The following is a 23,960-nucleotide window of genomic DNA, read 5'->3' on the forward strand; positions in this document are numbered from 1 at the left end:
GTGAGAAAACTCTCGGCCTATTTGGTACTTTTTTAACAAGTAAGCTTGTAAAATTTTCTTTCACTTATCAGTAGACAACATGGAATCAAGAATTTAATGAATTTTCGCCAAACTGCGAATGTAATTTACTACAGAATTATGATGTAGAATAGAGCTCAAAATTCTGCACAATTTGGTGCAAACCGCTACTTAAATTAATTAACCAATGTATCAATGAATGTGTCTTTCCTTCAGTTTTGAATCGTGCAACAATTTTTCCAGTCTATAAGAAAGGAGATGCTGAACAACCTGGAAATTACAGACCCATACCATTACTACCAGTTATCTCAAAAATATTTGAAAAATGCATGGCTCTTCAGCTAACTCACTTTATTGAATGCAATAATTTTTTTCTGTAAATCAGTTCCGTTTCAGACAGAATAAGAGTACTGTGATAGGAACTTTGGATCTTGTTACTGGAATCATGGAGTCATTCAATGGACTGCACTTTGAGTATGTGCTGTTTTACGACTTGAGCAAGTCTTTCGACTGTGTTGATCAAGACATCCTCCTGCGAAAGTTAACTAAAATACAACTTTTTGCATTACACCTATCTGATCGTAGGCAAGCTGGTAAGGTGAGGAGGGTGTCCTCGGCAGAGAGTGTTCTCAATATTGGTGTTCCCCAAGGATCAATATCGAGACCCATTCTATTCCTTATTATATAAACGATCTACCCGATTCAAGATCGTCTGAGCGATATACACTCTTTGCGAAGGACACTACCATCTCTTACACGGCTGATACTCTCGCCATGTCGCTGGAGGGTTGCAAGGCTGCACAGAAAAGGGCTCAAGAATTGCTTAGTTCCAATTAACTGTTGCTTAATTATGACAAAATAAATCGAATAGTATTCTCCTTGCAGGAGATTGGCGATGTGAATGAGGGTGTAGAGGGTGTGAAATATTTGGTGGTTCAAATAGACCCACATTTACAATGATGGGCTATGCCGGAAATTAGCAGCCAAGCGTTTTTGTGATACGCAACCTGACAAACAACGTCTCGCCAGCAGTTCTTTTAACAGCATACTATACTATTTTTCACTCTGCCCTGTCCTACGCCATACTAGCCTGGGGTCACTCGGCTGGTGCTGTTCGAGTCCTTGTCATGCAGCGCAGAGTAGTGCGGGTATCCGCCAGAATGGGTTATCGGGATGACTGTAGGGGGGCTTTCACTTCAGTCATCAGGCTCTCAACTCTCGGGATACTCACACTTCCTTCACACTATGTCCTTGAGAATCTGCTATTTGTAGGGCAAAATGAGGGTTCACTTATATCTCATATACAGACATCCACGGTCATGACACTAGAAACAGAATAAAACTTATTGCGCCCTATTGGAGACTGAAAAGGTGTCGCAGTGGACCAGGGTACCGGTCAATAAATTATTTTAATGCGCTGCCGGAAAGTATAAAAGGCTTACCATTTAAGTAATATAAGAGTAAGATCAGGAAAATATTGTTATGTAACTCCTTTTATTCCTCTGACGAGGATTTTAAATTTTAATTTTCTTGTTTAAATAAGTGTTTTACATTTTAACAACTTTCATTTTTGTATTTTTCGTCTGACATATGTGAACATTTGTAATGTATTGACATGAATAAATTGGATTGAATACTTATAAAATCTCGAATTAATATCAGAAAATCCCAAAAATCTGGAAGGCAAACAATTTGCGTGTCGTGTATTAAACGGCCTCGATTTTTTTGTTAATATACCAAATCTTACAGACAGACTACAGTCTTCGCATACTGACCGCGCCAGTGGGGCGTCTGGTAGTACAAGCCTCGCTCAACGAGCCGCCACCCCGCCAGTCAACAATGTGGTCGGACATCGAGTATCAAATAAGACCCGCGTGACATCCGGCAGCCGTAGACCGGATCGGCCAATCACCCAGTTGTTACCCAAACACTCACCTCTCAGAGCTAGTCCCGGACATCCCTCACCAAATGCGGGTATAGGCAACCATCAGAGAAGTCCTGGCCGATCGAGCATGTATGGTTCCACAAATGAGTAAGTTTATTGTTAGTTATTTCTTTTGGTAGAGTTTGTATAATTGATTGCTATTTTTAAATCTGGTTATGATTTCTGGCAATATATCAGTTAAGAGCTTATTCAATATTTTATCTTAAAGCACATCTAATCTCTTTTTATTCAAGAAATGTACAGGAAACTTATTTATTGTTGAGTTTTAGCATATAGTCATCGCCAGACAAAATTTATTTATTTTATCTCCTGTCAAAGAACTTCCTGGAACCTTTCAAAGAACCTGACAAATAATGTAAATAGCAAATAATGTAAATAACTGGTGACATAAGGGCCTACCGGACAGAGACCTCAATAGGGCCCAGAAAACTGGGTATATTATCTACCCATGGAAAAAAAAAACAAATAAAAAGTTTAAATTATTATATATTAAAACAAAATCAAAGAACATATTCTATAATCTGCAGTATACTAATTAAAGCTACGTTAACAGAAATCAGAAACTCAAGCTCTAGTCCTATAAAAGTATAACATAAAATGGCAAAAAAACAAAAAGAGAAATTTATAAAAACTTATTAGATAAGAAGTTTTTTGCAACATCGATGTAGAATTTGCAATTTTGTCAATTAAATGATCATAGTCTAAAGCTTCAAGCAAATCTGCTTCTGAACTTATTATTATAAAAGCTTCTACTTTGTCTTGCCCTAAAAGGGACCTAAGACGATTTAAGACTAATTTTAATTTGGAGAAAACACGCTCACAAGCAACTTGCGTACAAGATAATGTCAAAAGACACTTGTATACTATATAAAGATGACTATATGCTCCAACATGCAAATTATGTTCAAGAAGTATTTTTAGACAACAATGTAAGCAACCTGCACAGTTTTTCTTTTGTGAAGTTGGAGAAGTTTTATTATCATCATCATCAGATTCGGATTCACTGTTTTCTATTTCTACATAAAATCCCTTTGGTAAGCATGAAGAATCTTCTGTTAGGATTTTTAGATCCTTAAAATTTTTTGCAAAATTAATTAGTTCTGTTTTAATACAAGAAGTAGGTAATCCCGACAGTTTTGAAATTTCCTCAAAAACACTATTATCTAAACGATCAGTTTGTTTTACTAATTGCTCAAAATTTCGCGGATCAAAAACGTAAAAAGAATCATAAATGGTTTTGTGCTTTTCAAATCTGTTTTCTAAACGTTACCTGATTTATTATTGCTTTATATGTCTCAATTTCAAAAGCTTTGTAAAGACCCAGCTCAGTAATTTTGGAAATTTCGTCGGAGGCATCTTCTCCAGGCATTTTTTGACTTTTCTTGTTCTATGTACCGGAAAGTTCTCTTCAATAAGTATATCCTTTTCTATAATACATGGTTTCTTATTTATTAAGTCAATAAATTTCTTAGTGTTATCATAATTTTTTTTTGAAATTATTAAAAATTTTTTTCTATTTCGGATTTTGCATTCATTATTATTTTAAAAGCAACCTGAAAATTTAGTCCTGCGGTTTGTAAATAATTTGTTGCTGGGGTTAATATATTAAAAATTTGAAGAAATATTAAACTTAAAATTATAGTTTCAAAACTCGTCCATGTATTTAATAAAGAATTTGCCTCCGACGATGTTTTACCATCAAATTCGTTTTCTTGATCGCAAGATATATATTTTAAAGCTTTGAGCAGGCTGGAGTATAGCTCATCGGATATATTTTGGTGCGATCCGAAAATTACTTCCAAAGCCCTTTACTTACAAATCTTTTTTAAGGTTCTAAAATCATTACGTTGGTCTTTCCACACTGAATCACGCTTATAAGATTCAGAAAAAAAGGCCGCAGTGCGATAAAGAAGACCAAACAAATTTTTACATTTAATTAAGCATTCTATTGTATCACATACTACTAAATTTAGGACGTGGGCATAGCACCAAGTGTATACCGAATAATTCGCGTTATTTTTGATATGAGCCTGTAATCCGTTGTATTGCCCAGACATGTTTGCGGCTCCGTCAAAGGAACAGCCAATAACATTAGCGATTTCCAAATTCATTAATTTAAGTTCTTCATTTAAATGGTTGTATAAAGCTAAACCTGACGATTTTTTAAAATCTATCAGAGATATCAAACGTTCATTTACTTTACCATCATAAACATATCTTGCAATAATAGCACACTGTTCCCTTACACTTACATCCTGAGTTGAATCAATTTGCACACTAAACTTTTTGGCCTTTTGAATTTCTAAAGATATTTTCTGTTTCAAAAACTCACCAAGATAAAAATAACTTTGTTAACAAATGTTTTACTAAGAAAAGTTAAATGAGACCCTCTACCTTGTTTTCATGTTATCATGTTTTCGACAAGAAATTTTATTGATATGGGTTTTCATAATATTGTCATATTTTGCTAACAACAAACATAGTTCAAGAAAGTTGCCACAGTTGATTTTAAAATTCGTAGTAGCTAATTAGCTGCTACTTTCTTCTTTACCTCGATACGCAAGGTGTTGCTTGGAAATAAAAAGAATTATATCAATGATTCTTTTTACGATTCCTCTGTTATTAATTATTTCACTTTTTCTTTGATTAGCCAGATCAACATTTATTTTTACCTCGATATTCTGATTGCTTTTTGCCCTAAAGTAGGCTTGCACAGATAAGGAATGACCGAGCGACTCTTCATGATCTTTAACACGTTGAGTTGAATGCCGAAAGTCGCTCATTTCTTCTGAACTAAATGTTTGTCTATTTTTAACATTACTAAAAACCATGCAAATAGAGCAGAACAGCTTATTTAATTCCACAGAATAAGACAACCAGTTTCTAACAACGAGTTCCCCGTTTGGTAATTTTCTCTGGGATTAAACAGCAGCTTAGGATAATCGAAATAAGTGGGTTGATTTAGATGTTGTTTAACAAAATTTAGCTTTTCTTGTACTGTTGCATGGGTAGGAGAAGAAAAAAATTGTAATACATTATTTGTCTTAGTTGAAATATCGGTTAATTCCATAGCGTCATATTCATTTTCCGATAAATCCGATTCTGAATCTGAAGAGTTTGAAGATAACAAAGCCGAAGCTTCTGATATTTTATAAGCCGAATCTGTTAAATCCTGAACATCAGGCTCCAAGGAACTACAGTTATTACCTTTGTCTGCAACTACACTGCTATGAATGATGACATTTTGGCTACTAGTAGGTAAACGCTCTTTTAGATTAAAAAATGACGTGAAAAACTGCTTTTTCTTTTTTAGGGGTGGTTCGGCTTCGGACAGTTCATCGTTCTTGCTAGACATTATTTTCTATCCTAAAACATTAACACATACAAATCATTTAAATAGGCAAATAACACGTAATAGAAAAAAAATTAAACTTACTGACTTGCTTATAATACACTGTACAGCAGATACACCGTCACACTTACACTAAACCTTTATAAAAATTATTAACAAAAAAATTTGCAAGGAAAACTTATTCAATGCGAACAGAAATAATTCTCAAACGTAGTGCATACGTAAACATACACACAAGTCGCCAGCAAGCGAACGCGGGGAATCCCTGGCTGGAGGCTGTTCTTATTTTTTAATGGCTTATGCTTTAATGGTTACTCACTAGGGGCAATTTGCCAGTCTATATGTAAACTTTTTTTTTGTTGTTCTACGTTTTTGTGTTTTTAATAGTTTTAATAGGGGCCCATTTACATTTAGAAGGTGGGGGCCTACCGGGCAAATGCCGGTTGCCCGGCGGTCCAGTCCGACTCTGGCAACAGTTGTGACAACTAAAAAGCAGGAGTTTTGGCGGGTGCCTAAAATAAATTATGCCTGTCAGTGACTATTTTTCGTTGAGGTTCTAATATTTTTAAACGACTGAGAAAAACAAATGTTTCAATTTAAAAGGTGATCAAAGTAACAAGGTTGTTATTTTAAATAAAGCAGAATATTTTATTGTTTGAATATTTATTGACTTAATGATTGCAAAAACCTTGTTTCCTTTGGAGAGGAAAACCATTATAGTAGCTTCGAACTCATCAATTTCAAATTATTTTGTTTACCGAAAATCCATAAACCTTACAATAAACTGCGGCCAATTGTCTCCAGAATAGGACCTCCAACTTTCAACATTTTAAAGTTTTTGATAATACAATTTGAGACATTTAAATTACCTTAGGTTTTTCAGTCAAAAATACTCAATAGCTTATTTCAATAGTCAATAATTTAATTTAAGTGAAGATGAAATTCTTGTTTCTTTTGATGTATCTTCTTTGTTCTCAAGCATTCGGGTACCAGACATGTAACTGGAATATCTGATTGAACTTTTGGAAAGTAATGGTTTCGATAATATCCGCGAAATAATTAAATTAACAAAATTTTGCATGTCACAGAATATTTTTCAATACAAAAATTTATATTATGAACAACTTGAGGGTATAGCATTAAATTTACCTTTGAACAAATAACTGACTTCAATTTGAAAATACTCTGGTCGTCCAAAATATTAATCAGTTAGAATTTTTAATTTTTTTATGTTATCAATGAACAGCTCCAGATCTATGAAATTAATTGTAAAGTTTTATTTTTAGTATAGAGGCTGTCCCATAAAGAATGGTAAATAATTTAACACCAAATAGCATCATTTTTTAATCATTTAATAATTTAACAGCATTTTTTTAATTGAATTTTTAATTTAAAATATGCATTGTGCAAACAGTTTTGCTTAAATGAGGTATACTTCAAAAATTTCGCTACGATTCACCCTTTTCGAGATATTATACATTTAAAGTTTTCAATGCACTCAAGATAAAATTTTATTTTCTTCAGGTTAAAATATTTGTTATGTAGGCTGTTCAGGGTTTATGTTCTTGCCAGTTGAGTGGTTATACAAATTTAAACTCACACATTTAGTAACGTTAGCTATTGCCTTTTATTGCGTTCTTATTGTTATTTATTGTTACTTCAAGTGTTCATTGTTTATGTATCACTTTAGTTGTAAAATGTCTAGGCACCAATTTTTTCTTATTCGGAAATGTCAGATATGCGTTGCGTACATCTCCAAGAAAATCACTGCCGTTTAAAAGCTTGTCGACGTTATGCGCAATTGTATCCAAACGGGAGGAAGCCAAATTTTAAAGTTTTTAAAAATCTTTATCTATATCATTTTAAGCCTCAACAAAAATTTTGGAAGCAGATCTTTCAGCAAAACTAGATTTCGCCCGTTATTTTTAGGCTCAACATAATTAAGATCCCTTATTTATAAATAAAATAATTTTTATTTAATAATTTTTAATAATTAACCTCATTACTCAAACAAACTTTAAGAACGAACTTAAAATTAATATTTGGTGTGGGGTAATAGACACATTTTTCTTGGGGCCATACAAGTTACCTACAAATCTAATTAAATTAAAACTTTTTAGAAACAAAACTTACTAATTTTAGAATTTAGAATAATTACCTTTAAATATGCAACGAGATATGGTTTTTATGCAAGATGGTGTTGCTGCGCTAGACCGGTGAGAGAGTATCTAAATGCAAATTTTTACTGGATAGGACGTGGAAGTCGAAGACCTTGGCGCCAAGGAAGTCCATACTTTAACCTATTAGATTTTACATATGGATATACATGAAATGATAAAACGTAGCGAAATTTTTGAAGTTATATTTGATTCAATAACAGAAACAGCAACATAAATAGTATTAGTACATTAATAAAATATGGCCAAACTCTCCAATAATTTTAGAGAGTTTGGCCATATTTTTATTTTAGTTGGATCTAAAATAATTTAGTTTTTTAAGGTATCCCATGACGAACAAGTAAAACACAGTACTGTATCATCTATGAAAGATCTATGAGATTAATATTTAGATCTTGGAATGAATTTATGTAGAAAATAAACAATAATGGACCAAGTACTGTGCTTTGTGACCCACTCATTGGGACATTTTGAGGATTGCTATAACTTTTTTTATCTGCTTAATTTGAGACCTCGATGTAAATATCTCTCTAAAAACATCCAATAAAACACCCCTGACCCCATACTTCTTGAGTCACAAGTAGCTATGAGAGTATGAGACGAGAAGTTTATTTTATTAGTCAACCAATTTAAATAATGCATTAGTTGCTGCTGCCCTCTATAACACCTACCGAAAATACATAAAGCTAACTACGCTGTTCGTCCAGTAGTTGCCTACATGAATTCTCCTACTTCCAGACTTTCTTCTTGGTTATCTTCTATTTTACCTTCTACGTTAAACTTCAACAATCCTGTTGCTATAAAAAATTCTTTTGAATTAACTGAACATTTATTTCCTATCCAGATACCACCAATCCTGGCTTATCTCTTTTGATGTTACTAACTTGTTTCCGAGCATACCTCCGAGTGATTGCATTTCAATACTCAGAGAATTACTTTATACTAACACTAATTTAACCAGTCATTTCATTTTGGATTTGTGTTCTCTAGTCAATTGTGTGCTCCTTCAAAACTTTTTTCAATTTGACAATAATTTTTTCGAACAAAAAACTGGATTAGCAATGGGCTCTAATTTGGCACCTTTTTTAGCGGAACTGTTTATGTACAAACTAGAACAACAAATTTCGGAACACCATTTATTTAAAAAAACATTTAAAAACATGGCTTCGCTACGTAAACGACATTTTTACTATTTTTAATGGAACCAAAGACGACCTAGAAAATGTTGTTGATTTCATTAATTCTGTTCATCCCAACATACAGTTTACCTATGAGTTAGAGAAAGAATCAAGTTTGCCATTTTTAGACCTTTTAATCACTAATCACAATAACCATTTTGAATTTCAAATATATCGTAAACCTACAGCCAGAAATACAGTAATACCCTTTACCTCTAATCATCCCTTTAGCCAAAAATTTGCCGCTTGAATTGAATGAATTGAATTGACGAAACAGTGGGCTGCCAAGGCAGTTGTGCATATAGGTCAAATTTGCCGCTTTAAATTGTTTTTTTCATAGATTGTTCAATATTCCACTAAACGATATTAATTTCAAAAAAGAATAAAATATAATTTTTTAAATCGCTCGCAACAATGGATATCCTATAAATGTTATTAAGAAGCTATACAACAAACATTTTTTCAAAAAACTTAATAAACTATTAGTCAGTAAACCCAACACCCTCAGATCTTATCGATCTATTACTTACTTTGGCAACGTCTCTTCTAGTGTCGCACATTGTTTTAAGTCCAATGAATTTGTCACTAAATCTAATATTTGTTTTAAAACCAAAAACAACTTGGCAAAACATTTAGTAAACAGTAAAGATAAAATACCGATAACACACCGATCTGGAGTTTACAAGTTAACTTGTTCCATTCCCACCCATTATGTGATATCTGTTATGTCGTCCAAAGCGGAAGGAAAATTGAAAATATAAAAAAATCTAAGTCTAACCTTAAATAATTTTTCAAACATTTTTTAAAAAGTTATAATGACTTTAAGGGTAGCGTAAGTTGAAAATGTCTGCTTTTGTTCCTTTTTTATATATATGTATATGGGAGGTATAATAGCACATTTAAGAGCTGTAGGTACTATTCTTGGGATAATGAGTTAAGTGTTGTTTTGTTTATAAGCCAAAAAGAGAATCGTAGAATTTGGTAGGTTATATCTTTAAATAAGCTGTTAGGAATTTCAACAGCGATTTTTTTCCTATATTTGCAAAATATTTGTCACAATAATAGGCTAGTTCCAGTTTGGCTGGCTATGATTTTATGAATTTGTTTAGTATCGTTCATGTTGTTCAAAATCTTATATTTATCATAATAAGTTTTAGCCTGTTCAATTGTTTTATTTGAGATTGAGGTTATTTTTATTTTTTTTTTATTTATCTGTTTATTGATTGAACATATAATACCATATGCAGTAGCTGCTCATAAGTTTGGGGGCGCAAAAATAATATTTGGATATACAACATAAATGTTGAAATTTAAAATGTACCTTTTATATACCCATATTTTTCCTATTTAGTAAATTTTAATATTATTTTATAAAGCACAAATTTTATTAATGTACATTTTTTAGGTACAACTACTACTATACGTACTACTACTACTACAACTACTCACCTAATTTTTTTTGTCAACCACAAAAATTTATTGAAACGTTTATGCCAAATTTATACTTAAAACCGGGTTTGCTTTTACACCCTTTTTGTGTTTGATTTATATTTAATACCGGCGTTATTCTTAATTTCCGCCTTTGCTTCTAAACTTAAGTTGCTAAAAACAGCTTTTTTTCAAATCACACAGCCTCATTTTCTACTTTTTTCACAATCACATCACGATTCAAAAGAAAAGCGAAGGCGAAAATCCGATCACGGGTTCAGCCACATCGAGTCCCCAGTACCGTTTCCCCCGCACCGCGTTCCACACCCGATCGCCCTAATCGGCTTTGATCGCCGCTACAGGCCATTTGCTTTACGATATGGACGTTGGCGTTCTGCGTCCATCCATCGTGAAAATATTGGTTAGAGTTGCCTCGGAATAGTTTTCTTTTGGAGCATCAAATTGATATACATAGAAATATTTAAAAAAATATAAGCCGCCCCTGTCCATATGTAATCCACAGTCTTTTATGTTAATTTTTTAAAATGAAAGGTTTTTATTATCCTACAAGTTTTTTAGTTTTTTTTTTAATTGCTATATAATTTGCACTAAATATATTCTGTTCATAAAGTGATGACGGGCGACAAAGATTCCCTGGCTACAGACCAATGACTTGGTGTCTTGCTTTTTATTGGTGAGTGGCTGGGGTTCTCAGGCTAGATTCGAAGAGCCATTTCGAGATAAAAGACGGCATGCAAATGTATATATAATTACAATGTAAATGTATGCAAATGTTCACACAAAAAAGGAATAGGCTTACAATGCTGCAAAATTGTTTTATATAAGCCACAGCTATAAATTATTGGAAGATGGAGTACTGAAAAGGAAGATGGATAGAAAGACAAGTCAAAATTTAACTTTGAAAGGAGCCACCCATGTTGTGGAGGTGGAGAGTTATGAAGAAGAGTTGATAGTTTTATCTGAGTCTGAAGAAGCGTTTCTCGGGTTTCTACCTGAGAATTATTTTGAAAGGGAAAGTGTCTCATCAGATAAAGATACATGAATTTACAATTAACATGATCCATTTTGTTGATACATTAACGTTATTAATTATACAGGGCTATCCGGCTATGCCACAATAAAGTAACCTAAATTTAAATAAATATATTAAAAACTTTATTTGTTATAATTTAACTTACATTACCGGAAAAGTAAAATATGTGATGCGTGTTATTTTGTCATTAAATGTTTCCGTTATTTCCAGAAAATAAAGCAATATTTTACATTCTTATCTATATTTTACTACTAAAATGAGTTGTTTTCTTTGCAAAGAACGGGCAAAAACCATCTATTAGTAAATTTGAAAAAAAAACAATGAAAAAAAACTTGAACACGTTACATCTCTATTTACAACAGAGGCTGACATGGTAAATCCTTAACTAAATCCACATTGGTCAAGTTAATAATAATCATATTTTAAGACTTTTCTAGATAAATAATTCGAATTATTATGATCCAACTTTGAAATAAAATGAAATATATATTACATGAATTACAATTGATTACAATGAAAATTCGCTTACATAGCTAAATAACAAAATATAATAAATAAAATCACAAACTTAATTAAAAAATAAAAGAATTTGTAAAATAAAATAAAAAATTCCTTATCAGTTAAAAACCACAAATACTCAAAAAAAAGACACAAACTGAACAAATATCAAACAGCCTAGTCACAAATATATCTTCAAAACATTTAAACTTCTAGTTGTAGCATTTAAACACTGAACTAAACTCACAAAGAATTTAATTTTATAGTGGCAGAGATATGGTCATAAAGTAAGAAACATGTAAAAAGTACATTCTGCAAAGCATTTCTTAACAGCATTTATATCACTGCACTTATTGTAGGTATTGAGAAATAATGAATTATTTTTAGGTTAGGTTTGCAACTAACATTATATTTGGCTACAGCTGGTTATACTCTGAAAGTCTACGTGTTTCATCATAAATGTTCTCTTTAGCTATGTATTTTCACTACACTCGTATAGGTATAGACTTGATTAAGTTATTGTATTGTATAAAGTTATATGATGCATCGCAATTTTGAATGAGAAAATTTTTCTTCACAGGTCACACAATCCCAGTACCCTTGCCAGTCTTCCGATGATTGGGATGGACGATTTCGCCGATCCTACTCCACCGCCTACGTCCCAACCTGCCGTGCACCATAACAGCCGTTTATCGGCACCACCCCCACAACCGCCCGTCAATAACGGAAAGGGTCTTTCGCCCCTCTCGGATCATAGTGATAATGAAAATGGAGTTGGAACCATGAGTGATAGGTACGTATTGCAAAAAATGGTCCTATTTTATTATTTAGTGATGATAAATAAAAATGAGATGTATTATGAGGTTTAAGATCTTTCAAATATATTATGGCACTAACAAGCATTCTTTCTAAATTAATTGAGAAGTGTATAAAAAGTAGATTAAACGAGTTTCTATAGAAAAATAAAATAATCTAAAAGCAGTAGTAAGGATTTAATGATAATTGCAGCACTGAGGATGCTCTGATTTCTATTGTTTGAAATCTGTTTACAAAACTTTAAAGAAGGGAAATCTGTGCATTGGCATATTTCTTGATTTTAGTAAAGCATTATAGTCCATTTCTTAATCCGTAGGAGCACACGAAAGGGTCGATAGCCATAGAACGGTCGTAAACCATTGGCGTCCCACTTTTCAAGTACATTAAGACCTGAATGTTTCCATTTGTTGGATTTATTTAATAGTGCAAGAAATAGGCCAATTTTAGCCATAAATTCTTTGAATTACTTAAGTACCTAATGAACAAGTTCTTTTTAAGCCTTATAAGTAGATATTGTCTAGGTAGGTAAATATGGATGTATAAGTATTATAGGTACCTAAATTGTGCAATCTTAAATGCAAACAGGTAGTTATATTTTATGGTTTATAATGTAGATATATCCTAAAAACTTAATTTATTTTTCAGTATTGTTGCGCATTTGTTGTAAGAATGTCAAAGTTTAGCCCCGTAGTGTGTAAAGGTGTTTTAGATTTTAAAGCAAGGACTATAGTACTAAACGTACATGATGCACTTGTGCATGAAATGCCTCTAAGTACTGTTAGAAATCTAGTTTCTACATGTGCCAATATAACAGGCATAAGTAAAGCAACAATTTACAGACTTCTTAGTGACAGAAAAAGTGAAAACCATGAGAACTTGCCTAAGAAGAGTGTAAAGAAAACTGCCGATAGGAAGCCGATAGCAGTTGATGAGACAGCAAAACATATCATCAGGAGGACAGTACATTCATTTTATTTTAAGAATGAAATCCCAACTATCGACAAAATTTTGACACTTATAACAGAAGACGAAAATGTACCAGAAATGGGAAGGAAAAAATTATGGAAAATTTTACACGAATTACATTTTTCTTGGCAAAAGCAAAATAGAAAATCTATTTTAATAGATAAAGAAGAAATAGTCTGTTGGAGAAGAAAGTATTTAAGGCAAATTAAGGAGTATCGAAAGGAAGGAAGAAACATTTATTATTTGGATGACACCTGGCTTAACGAAGGACACACCGCGAGCAAGTGCTGTCAGGATAAAAATGTTGGAAGCTCCCGTTAGGCTTTTTTAGAAGGTTTATCGACTGGCTTGAAGTCTCCTTCTGGTAAGGGCCACAGATTAATTATTACACATATTGGGAGCTATAAAGGAATTTTAAATGGCGGTCTGTTTGAATTCGAATCGAAGCCAACTAAGGATTACCACGAAGAAATGAACGCTGATGTTTTTGAAGATTATTTTTCCGAAACGATCAAGTCAATTCCCGAAAATTCAATTATTGTTATGGACAATGCCAGCTACCATTCACGATTAATAGAAAAATTACCATCATCCTGCTGGCGAAAAGGGGAAATAAAAAACTGGCTTACCGAAAAAGAAATACCTTTTGGAGATGACGCGGTAAAAGCAGAGCTTCTGACAATAGTTACAGAAAATAAATCAAAATATAAAAGACACGTTATTGACGAAATGGCAAAGCAACACAATATAACTGTACTTCGTTTGCCACCTTACCATTGTGAATTAAATCCTATAGAGTTAATTTGAGCTCAAGTAAAAGGATTTGTGGCTAGAAATAATAAAACCTTTAAATTGAAAGGTGTAAGAGAACTTCTGAAAGCAGCAGTGGATAACGTTACCCAAGAAAACTGGAACAATGCTGTGAATCATGCTATAAAAGAAGAAGAAAAGATGTGGACCCTCAATAATCTTCTAGAAGAAACTGTCGAACCCTGAGTTATAACAGTGAGAATGTCTAATTCGGATGAAAGCGATGAGAGCAATGAAATGTGTGATTTATAAATTGATTTTTTTTTGTATATTTCGTAAATATTTTTATTGTAATATATGTAAATATGGTTAATAAATTAAAAGATCGTTATATTTATGTACCTTTCTTATAAATGACAAGATATGTTTGGAGAGTTGCATTTTTTATTGGTTGGTATTAAAAAAATGAAATTTTACAACAATTTTTTAAAGATTTAAAAAACAATCAAATTGCGGTATTAATCAAATTTTTATATTTAATTTTATTTGCCATAGTTTTATAATGAGGCTTTTCCGCTTTTAAGAAATGTTTCTTATTATAATTATAATTTACACAAGATGGCCGACGTGAGTAGTTGTTGTAAATGTCGTCGTGGGTTTTCATCAAACTCTAGTTCAGTTGAGTGTAGTTTGTGTAATTCTTGGTTCCATAGGGGCTGCACGGGCCTTTCGGTTTCCAGTTTTAATAAAGTTGTCGCACAAGCTAGGAAGACTGGTTCACACAATTGGTGTTGTGAAAAATGTGCCGCCGTTAAGGTTAGGTGCCGTGCATCGTTGGCGCCATCCAATCTGTTGAGTGACCCGGATCAGGTTCAAGATCAGCAGGCATCTTTGTCGGGTCGAGTAATGTCTGGTCATCAGTCCGACTTGTTGCCGTCGCCTGCGATCGCCAACAGCGATTTCGTTACAGCCCGTAAACGTGTTTCGCAGCCGTATGCTTCGAACAGTGCACAGGATCAATTCGCTGAAACAGCTGACGACTTTTCGAGGTTAGGAGAGAAAATTCAAGATCGTCTAGTAAACAAACAGAATATTGAGATGTCGGATGTTGTTTTGATCATATTAAATATTTTTAATGCTATTAACGATCAGAACACTAAGCTGACATGTCTGTTGGATGAAATTAAGGCTATTCAGACAGGCGACCTTGGCTCAGTGGTATCTGAGCTTAAATCTGAGGTCCAAGACCTTAAGTATGAGTTGGATCAATTAAAATCTCAGGGGGTAAGTAAGACTAACATGGCTGCTGAGCAGACCCCTGCAGAGATTTACGAGGAAATGCACGAAAGAGCTTCCAGATCCAAGAATGTTATTTTTTATGATGTCCCTGAGAGTAATGCCGAAGAATCTAAAGTTCGTTTAGATCACGACAAGAAGTATGTAACTGAGTGCTTTCTAAGACTAAATATTACCTGTCCAAGTTTTAAAGCCTATCGTCTAGGCAAATTGAACAAAGACAAATTGAGACCTTTAAGAGTGGTTTTCTCTAATAGTGAGCTGGCATCCTCTGTTTTAAAAAATCGTAAATCACTTGATAATTCTCAAATTAAAATAAAAATAAAAGCTGACCTAACACCTATTCAACATAAGCAAGTAAAAAATGCTTATGAAGAACTTACTTTGCGCTCACGTACAGAACAGAACTTATGCATACAATATTTTAATGGCATTCCTAAAGTGGTCCAACAATAGAGGAATAATGTTATTAAGCAGACTCCAAAAAACTAAATGTATACTTTCATAATGCAGGTGGTTTGCGAACTAAATAGCTGATCTGCGGTATGCTGTCAACAGTTGCATATATGATGTTGTAATTTTGGTGGAGTCTTGGCTTAATGAAGATTTTCTAGACTCGGAGTTAAGGTTCACTGACTTCAATATTTTCCGTCAGGAAATATATCGAAGTTACACACATACAGGGAGGCAAAGGGGTGGTGGCACTTTGATTGCTGTTTGTAAATGTTTTAAAGCCAGGTTATTACAGACCAGTGATTCAACCCTGGAACACATCTTTGTGCTTGTATCATGCAGTGACAAGAATATCATTTTTGGTGCTGTCTACATCCCTCCTGCTTCTCCTTTATCAATTTATGAGGAATTTGCCTCTACATCCATGGATCTTGTGAGTGTTCATACTAGTTGTGATATTCTATTTTGTGGTGATTTTAATCTTCCATATGCGGTATGGAGGAACTCTGTGAACGGACTGCATGTTGAGACGGCTGAGTCTATAACATCTGCAAATGTGCTATGTAGTTGTTGTAACTATCTTAATCTTAAGCAGGTGAATGGCTTGCCAAATTTGTTTGGTACATTTCTTGATCTGTTTTTCTCAAGTTTGTCAAATGTCAAAGTCATATATGCTACTGAAAATTTATCACCGGCATCAAACCACCATTCTGCTTATGAAATAAGTATTCCTATTAATTGTGATTTTAGTCTTAAGTATGATGTTTATTATTATGATTTTGTAAACTGTGATTTTGTTGCCATTAATAATTACCTTGCTTGCATGAATTGGGATACTGCTTTTAATCAGAAGGATATTAATAAATGCATTGATATTTTTTACAATGCTCCCTATTTTGCTATTGAGATGTTTGTTCCAATTAAACATTTTAAATCATCTAATTTTCCCACTTGGTTTAGTAGAAAATTACAGAATCTTGTTATTCAAAAAAAGATTGCTCACACAAAATTCAAAAATAGTAAGAATCCCATGGATTATGTTAATTTTTCAAATTTGAGGAATAAATGTAAAACTCTTCGTGATGAATGTTTTAGGTCATATATTGAAAGATTAAATACTGAAATTTCTCATGATCCTTCTTCATTTTGGAAACACATCAATAGATTACGTAGGTCTGATTCATACCCCAATAGCATGCATATGGAAGCCGAGGTTGCTGGTAATGGTCAAGATATTGTAAACTTATTTGCTAGGTATTTTGAAACTACATACAGGCAACCTGTCCGCAAGGCTCCTGACTAAAAATTTGATTACAGTCTGGATTTAAATCGCATCTCTTTTTCTTTATTGGACATATTTGATGAAATCTTACGCCTTCCGAACAAACATTCTTTTGGCCCTGATCCCATCAGGATTCCCATAAGAAAAACCATGGTATCCCATCTGTTTTTCTTAAAAACTGTGTGTGCACTCTGAGTAAGCCTCTGCATCACCTTTTCAATCTTTGCTTGACATCAGGCAAATGTCCTGATTATTGGAAGGTAAGCTTTTTAACGCCAATTCATAAAAATGGGGATAGAACTGATATTTGTAACTATAGAGGTGTGTGTATTTAGTCTGTAGTTCCTAAACTGTTTGACAGGTTGTTTTCTGTGCGATTTTCGTGGCACTGTAGGCGATTGCTTAGTGATCATCAGCATGGTTTTTGTCAGGGTAGATCTACGGTGACTAACCTGTTGACTTACCAGTATGATTTGATTGGTGCTTTTGAGAGGTCTGTACAGGTCGATAGTGTGTACACAGACTTCTCGAAGGCCTTCGATAGGGTTGGTCATGAACATCTGGTTCAGAAGTTTGGGGCTATGGGCCTTGGTAGGACTTTGGTCGAGTTTTGTCACAGTTTTTTGACTGGTCGCACACAGTTGGTCAGGATAAGTAATTATATTTCTAATGGTATTGAAGTATCTTCAGGCGTGCCTCAAGGTTCGCATATTGGACCGGTCTTTTTTAACTTGTTCATAAGAGATTTGAGTGATGTAATTGTTCATTCAAAACATCTTGCTTTTGCTGATGATTTTAAACTGTATAAAGCCATTGAGTCATATCTTGATGCTGAGCTACTTCAATTGGATTTAAATAGTGTTGCTGAGTGGTGTAATAGCAATAGGAACTGAATGTAAAGAAGTGTGTATGTATTTCATTTGGTCGTTCTAATAAAATTATTAATTATCAATACACAATCAACAATAACGAACTCAAGTCAGTTGATACAGTTAAAGATTTAGGTGTTCTTTTTGATACCAAGCTAACTTTTTTGCCGCACATTTTGGATATTATTAACAGGAGTATGCGTAGTCTTGGTTTTATCACTAGAAATAGTGTACATCTTTCACCTTATTGTTTCAAATTACTTTATTACTCTTTGGTACGTTCCTTGCTTGAGTATGCGTCTGTAATTTGGTCCCCTTAATATGATTCTCATATTGAACACCTTGAGGCTGTACAAAGAAGATTCTTAAGATCCCTTGCTTATAGAGCTGAAGTTAATATTTTTCGTAATTATTACATCGACTATAATGAAAACATCTTGTCGGACTTGCATTGTCTTATTTATTTATTGTAACACGACGTTTCGGTTGGTAAGTATCTCCAACCGTTATCAAGTGTAAACTGAAAGCAAACTACTATTCTATAGGCTTATATACTAGATGTGTGCAGCGATATGGAAGGGGAGGGAAGGGAGGGAAAGTCATCCGTGAAAAAGAGTTGGGGGGGGGGGGAAGGACACGCGTCTCTCTAGATCCCACACTGTCCTGAGAGTAGAGGCTTCCAGATGTTGGGTATATCGACGCTTGGCTGGCTGAAGATCCTCTGATTCTGTGAAATGAAAGCTGCCTCTACGAACTTCCTCTTCCGCCAGTGCTGTTCCTTGTGCAGAATCTTGGCTTCTGACCAATGGATATTGTGTCCATTATGCCACGCGTGCTCTGCTATCCCGGATTTGGAAACCTCTCCTCTTTGGGTCCAGCTGCGATGTTCCTTCGCTCTGATTTCTAGGGGGCGCTTCGTTTCACCTATGTATGAGTCACCGCACTCACATGGGATCCGGTAGACGCAATTTTTGGTATCCACCATGCCATCTGGTTTGGTCTTTGAAACCACGCTTCTGATAATGGTGCTAGATCTAAAGGCAGTTCTAATATTGTACTTGCTGGCAATGCGTCGGATTTGTTCCGATGTACCCCTAATGTAAGGTATGGGTAGAAGTCTGGTTGTCGTGGTGGCCTCGTCTCTGATTTGATTTGGACGCGTCCTTTGGATGGTCCTACTTATTAGCTTCTTTGGATATCCATTCTGTTGTAGGTCTTTGTAGATGGTATCCACTTCAGTCTTGAGATCCTCGTCGTTTCTACAGATGGTTCGAGCTCTATTGTAGAGGGATCTTATGATGCCTACTTTGGTGGTTGCAGGATGGTTGGACTCATAGTGCAGATACTGGCCCGTGTGTGTTGGTTTTCTATAAACTGAAGTTCGTAGATTTCCGCCGACCTTTTTAACGAGAACATCTAGAAAAGGTAGAGCTGAGTCCTTTTCTGTCTCCATCGTGAATTTGATTGTTGGTCTGAAACTGTTGAGGTGAAGCAGAAACTCCTGAAGTGCTTTTTCCTCTTTGTCCCAGATGATGAAGGTGTCGTCCACATATCGAAGCCAGAGCTTCGGTTTGCACCGGGAGGCATCTATTGCATGTTCCTCAAACCATTCCATGAAGATGTTTGCTATTACTGGGGAAAGAGATGAACCCATCGGAAGTCCTTCGTCTTGGGCGTAGAATCTATCCTTGACCTGAAAGTAAGAATTACGTAGACAGATCTCCAAAAGTTCCATCACCCCGTCCAGAGGCAGTGTGGTCCGAGTTGAGAAAGCTGCATCCTTGCTTAGTTTGTCTCGGATGATGTAATACCCAACATCTGGAAGCCTCTACTCTCAGGACAGTGTAGGATCTAGAGAGACGCGTGTCCTTCCCCCCCCCAACTCTTTTTCACGGATGACTTTCCCTCCCTTCCCTCCCCTTCCATATCGCTGCACACATCTAGTATATAAGCCTATAGAATAGTAGTTTGCTTTCAGTTTACACTTGATAACGGTTGGAGATACTTACCAACCGAAACGTCGTGTTACAATAAATAAATAAGACAATGCAAGTCCGACAAGATGTTTTCACTGTACCATTGTCTACCACCTTCAAAAACAGATCGACTATAATGCTATTAGTGTCTAATTTAACATCCCTAATCTTGAAGTCAGACGGCATTATTCTGATGCTTTAATGTTTTATAAGATCTTAAATGGTTTATATCATTGTCCTACCATCTTGGAAGCAATTCCTTTTAACACCTGTCAAAGAAGGATCAACTCTTCTATGTTTCGTTTACCCTTTCATTCGGCCAACTATGGGTTTTTTTCTCCACTGACTAGGACTTTGCGTTTCTTTAATGAAAATAGTTTGGATCCATTTTCCGGCGGCTTACAGTCATTCAAATCAAAAATAAATAATCTTACACTTTAACCTACGTTCCTTGGATAGTGCTAAGTTTTTAGCCCTGTTGATGACTGTTTTTTCAGAGGTTTTATCTTGGTATATATATATTTTTTTTTGTAATTCTAGTATTGTATTTATATTGCTATATTGTCTAGTATTTTGTATTATCTATTTTGTTTTTGTAAACTGGCTCTGCCGTATATTGAAATAAATAAATAAATAATTTAATAAATATAGGTTATACCTACCAACCATACTTTTTCTAAAAATCTTTATCTAATAGATAATAGATAAAATCCAACATTATTTATAAATTTTTCATAACAGATAATTATTTAACTTAAAAATTAAAATCAATATCCATAGTCGGGACGACACTGGCAACCCGTTTGTCATAAAAATGAACTCGAAACCATTGTTCCGAATTTTACGACCTATTGTATTTGAGACCATACAGGGCTTGTCCACTTAAAATTGGTAAAAACAGCCTGGTTTATCATTTTGTTACATGTAGAAAAATGGAAAACTCACCCTATATTTATGCTACTTTTGCATAATTAATGAGGCACTGTGCTCTCACCAAAAAGGAAATAGAGTATAGTCATTCACTATAAGACATCGTATTCTGTTTGACAAATTGTACAAAATAGATAAATCCGTAAAAGACTCAATTAACAGTACATTTAACTCGCAGCAAATAACTTGATCATCAGTATAGGGAGTTTACGTCGTTTGATATATGGTGACGCTATTTCGATAAAACCAAAATGCAATTTAAATAATAAGAAATCATTGCAAGGATGATACATAGCTCTGATTAACTTAATTATAAAATTAACTATAATTATATTAATAGAACTACTCTTTTAAACAAAATTAACAAGATTCAAATTATAAAATCAGATCAGAACACAAAAGACAAAACAAATATCAGCTAACCATTTGGCATACTATCGATTTTATAGATAAAACGTTTAATTTTTATTATTTGATTCAATGGTATCTTAAAATAACTGGAGATTTTTTGTTTGTTTTCAGTTCAAGCTCAAGTAGTGATAGCGACTCCGACAGCGACACTAACGATAATGTCAAAATGAAGAACGGGTATGGCAACGTCGCACCCGCCGCTCCCCCACCATCCAAGGTAAACGGCCACGACCTGGCAACCTTGGACGAAGACTTGTGCCTCTCAGAATCAGGTTCGGATTCAGATTAGTGAGATTTTTTTGTTTGGAAATTTATGTAAAAAATAACTTATTCTTATATAATATTCAGGTTAAGTGATAAGTTAGTTTTTACAAGTAATTCTCATAATAGTGGATATATGAAGGATAATTACTGCCTTGTACATGTTAAGTATTGTATTTATGATGATGACATATGGCAAATTCTCTATGATATACCGATACAGATAGGATAATTTTTGTTATATATATGAGATACTGTACATTATTTTACAGAAATAAATCTGAATATGATGATTTTCTTATATTTATTCATTAACACTAACCACCAATTAACAAAAAAAACTATCCTAATTGTTATAACATAATAAGAAATTTACTTAAATTAGTTTTTGCATAATATAAACATTAAAACAGTGCGACTCTGTAAGTTCAGGTAGTAATGATCCAATTTTATCGCAGCGGCAGGACCGAATGCACAAAAATATATATTTTTTAAAATTTAGTTGCTTTGAGACATTTATGGCGAAACAATGTCGTCATTGCTAAAAATTCTCTGTGGTCTTAAAGCAGATGGACTTCTACGAGAAGCTTTGAATTACCCCCACATATCAAGAAGGCCCACATGAGAACGATATCACAATAGTAGTCTTCAATATCAGGGAAAGCGGAAAAGCTGCGCTCACATGGGCAACTTATTTAAATCTTCTGTGATTGAAAAATGATTTGCTGCTTGTGCTGAATTCCTACTTGTGGCAAAACGTATCTAACCTGAAGTCTGTTGGAATCTTTTTTTACTTTACCAAGGCTTTCGACATAATAAGCCACACAGGCCTATTAAATAAAGTGTCTCATTATAATGTCAGAGGCACTGCTTTAGAATGGCTGAAAGCATATTTTTCAGGAGTAAGGCTGTGAGATGAAGAGAAAGGTGCCTCAAGGAACTATTCTGGGACTCATTTTTCTGCTATTTATAAATGATTTGCCTCTTCTTATTCAAGACTGCTTTACAGTGAGGAAGTGTTCCAACAGAGTGTTCCAACAGAATGGCGCCCCCTCCACACTATTCCCGAACCGTACGAGATTACCTTACCAACATTTTCCTAAATAGATGGATTCGAAGGGGGAATTTTATTGAATGGCCAGCATGGTCGCTAGATTTAACCCCATTGGATTTTTATCTATAGGGTTATCTAAAATCTAAAGTTTATTTTGATAAACCTGAAAATTTAGAAGAATTAAAAAATAGAATTAGAGCCGAAATACAACAAGTCTGGCCTAAAACAATAAGTAAAGTATTACAAGAATTTTAATATCGACTTGGTTACTGTCAGGAAGTTAATGATCAACAATTTGAACATTTACTTTAATTTTTTTGTTTTGTTTTTTCTATAAACTGTTCCAAAAATTCATGGTTATTTATAAAAAATTTAATCGCAACTTTCTTAATAAATATTGAGGTTAGGTATAGGACATGCTATACAAAATATACTTAAAATTTTATACAGAATTTAAAAAAAAATAAAAAATGAGTGTTTATTTAAAAAAATTAAGTTGATAGTCGTAGATCATTTTTGGTCTACCCTATATACATTCATTCATCATTAAAAAATAAAAGTTGACGTGTCCGAGCATTTTTTTTTCTAACACACCCCGAATTTTAAATGAACTTGCGCGTCCTCACTCTATAACCCTTTTGCAAATGACATTTCAGCCATAATGGGTAGTGAAGACTATGCAGATCTTCATTCACTGGCCAGCAAATGCATAGCTGACATTGTATTCTGGTGTCGGAGAAATGGTATTTGGTTGAACAGTTTGAAAACAAATTTTATGGTGTTCACCCCAATCATACCAACACATCTTGGTATGATCAGGTAGAATCAGTGTGCAATAGGTTGTTTCGAAGCCATTTTGCCATTTCGAAGTTGAGAGATTGTGTTGATTCCTTTTGTGAAGTATTTATTTGCTGTGTTGAAATTTGGAGAGAAAATCCTAAACTGCGGACATCGCAACGCAGTCGTGTCAATCTGCTCAGACAGTAGGGCTGTCATTAAGGGGGCGGAAAAACTGAGCTCGAAGCTGGTACTGGTGCATAAAGGTCTTGGAGGAACTGGTAAGGGTGTGCTGCAGAGTTCAGCTTGTCTGGGTCCCTGTACGCAAAATTCGGCTAGTGACGGGTTTCTTAATCGGACACTGGCATTTAAGGCGCCATCTCCACACCATCGGCATTGCGGACGTAATATATTCGGCCCATACGATTCGTATATGGGCTGTAAATTCATGAATTTCAATAATGATAAT

The 23,960-nt window shown here is 34.2% G+C and overlaps 1 protein-coding gene across 1 annotated transcript in view; it reads left to right on the forward strand.

Annotated features, from left to right (window-relative positions):
* The window catches only part of LOC126740237 (ell-associated factor Eaf), a 49,179-nt gene extending 27,226 nt beyond the window's left edge, over positions 1–21,953 (forward strand). Inside the window, exons 5-7 of the mRNA XM_050446172.1 lie at positions 1,768–2,050; positions 12,231–12,443; positions 21,511–21,953. Coding sequence (XP_050302129.1) covers positions 1,768–2,050; positions 12,231–12,443; positions 21,511–21,688 — 674 coding nt within the window. The 3' untranslated portion in view covers positions 21,689–21,953. The remainder of the gene's footprint in view (positions 1–1,767; positions 2,051–12,230; positions 12,444–21,510) is intronic.
* The last annotated feature ends 2,007 nt before the right edge of the window (positions 21,954–23,960 follow it).

The sequence above is a fragment of the Anthonomus grandis genome, chromosome 9 (assembly GCF_022605725.1).
Source record: "Anthonomus grandis grandis chromosome 9, icAntGran1.3, whole genome shotgun sequence".
In the NCBI taxonomy this organism is placed as follows: Eukaryota; Metazoa; Arthropoda; class Insecta; order Coleoptera; family Curculionidae; genus Anthonomus; species Anthonomus grandis.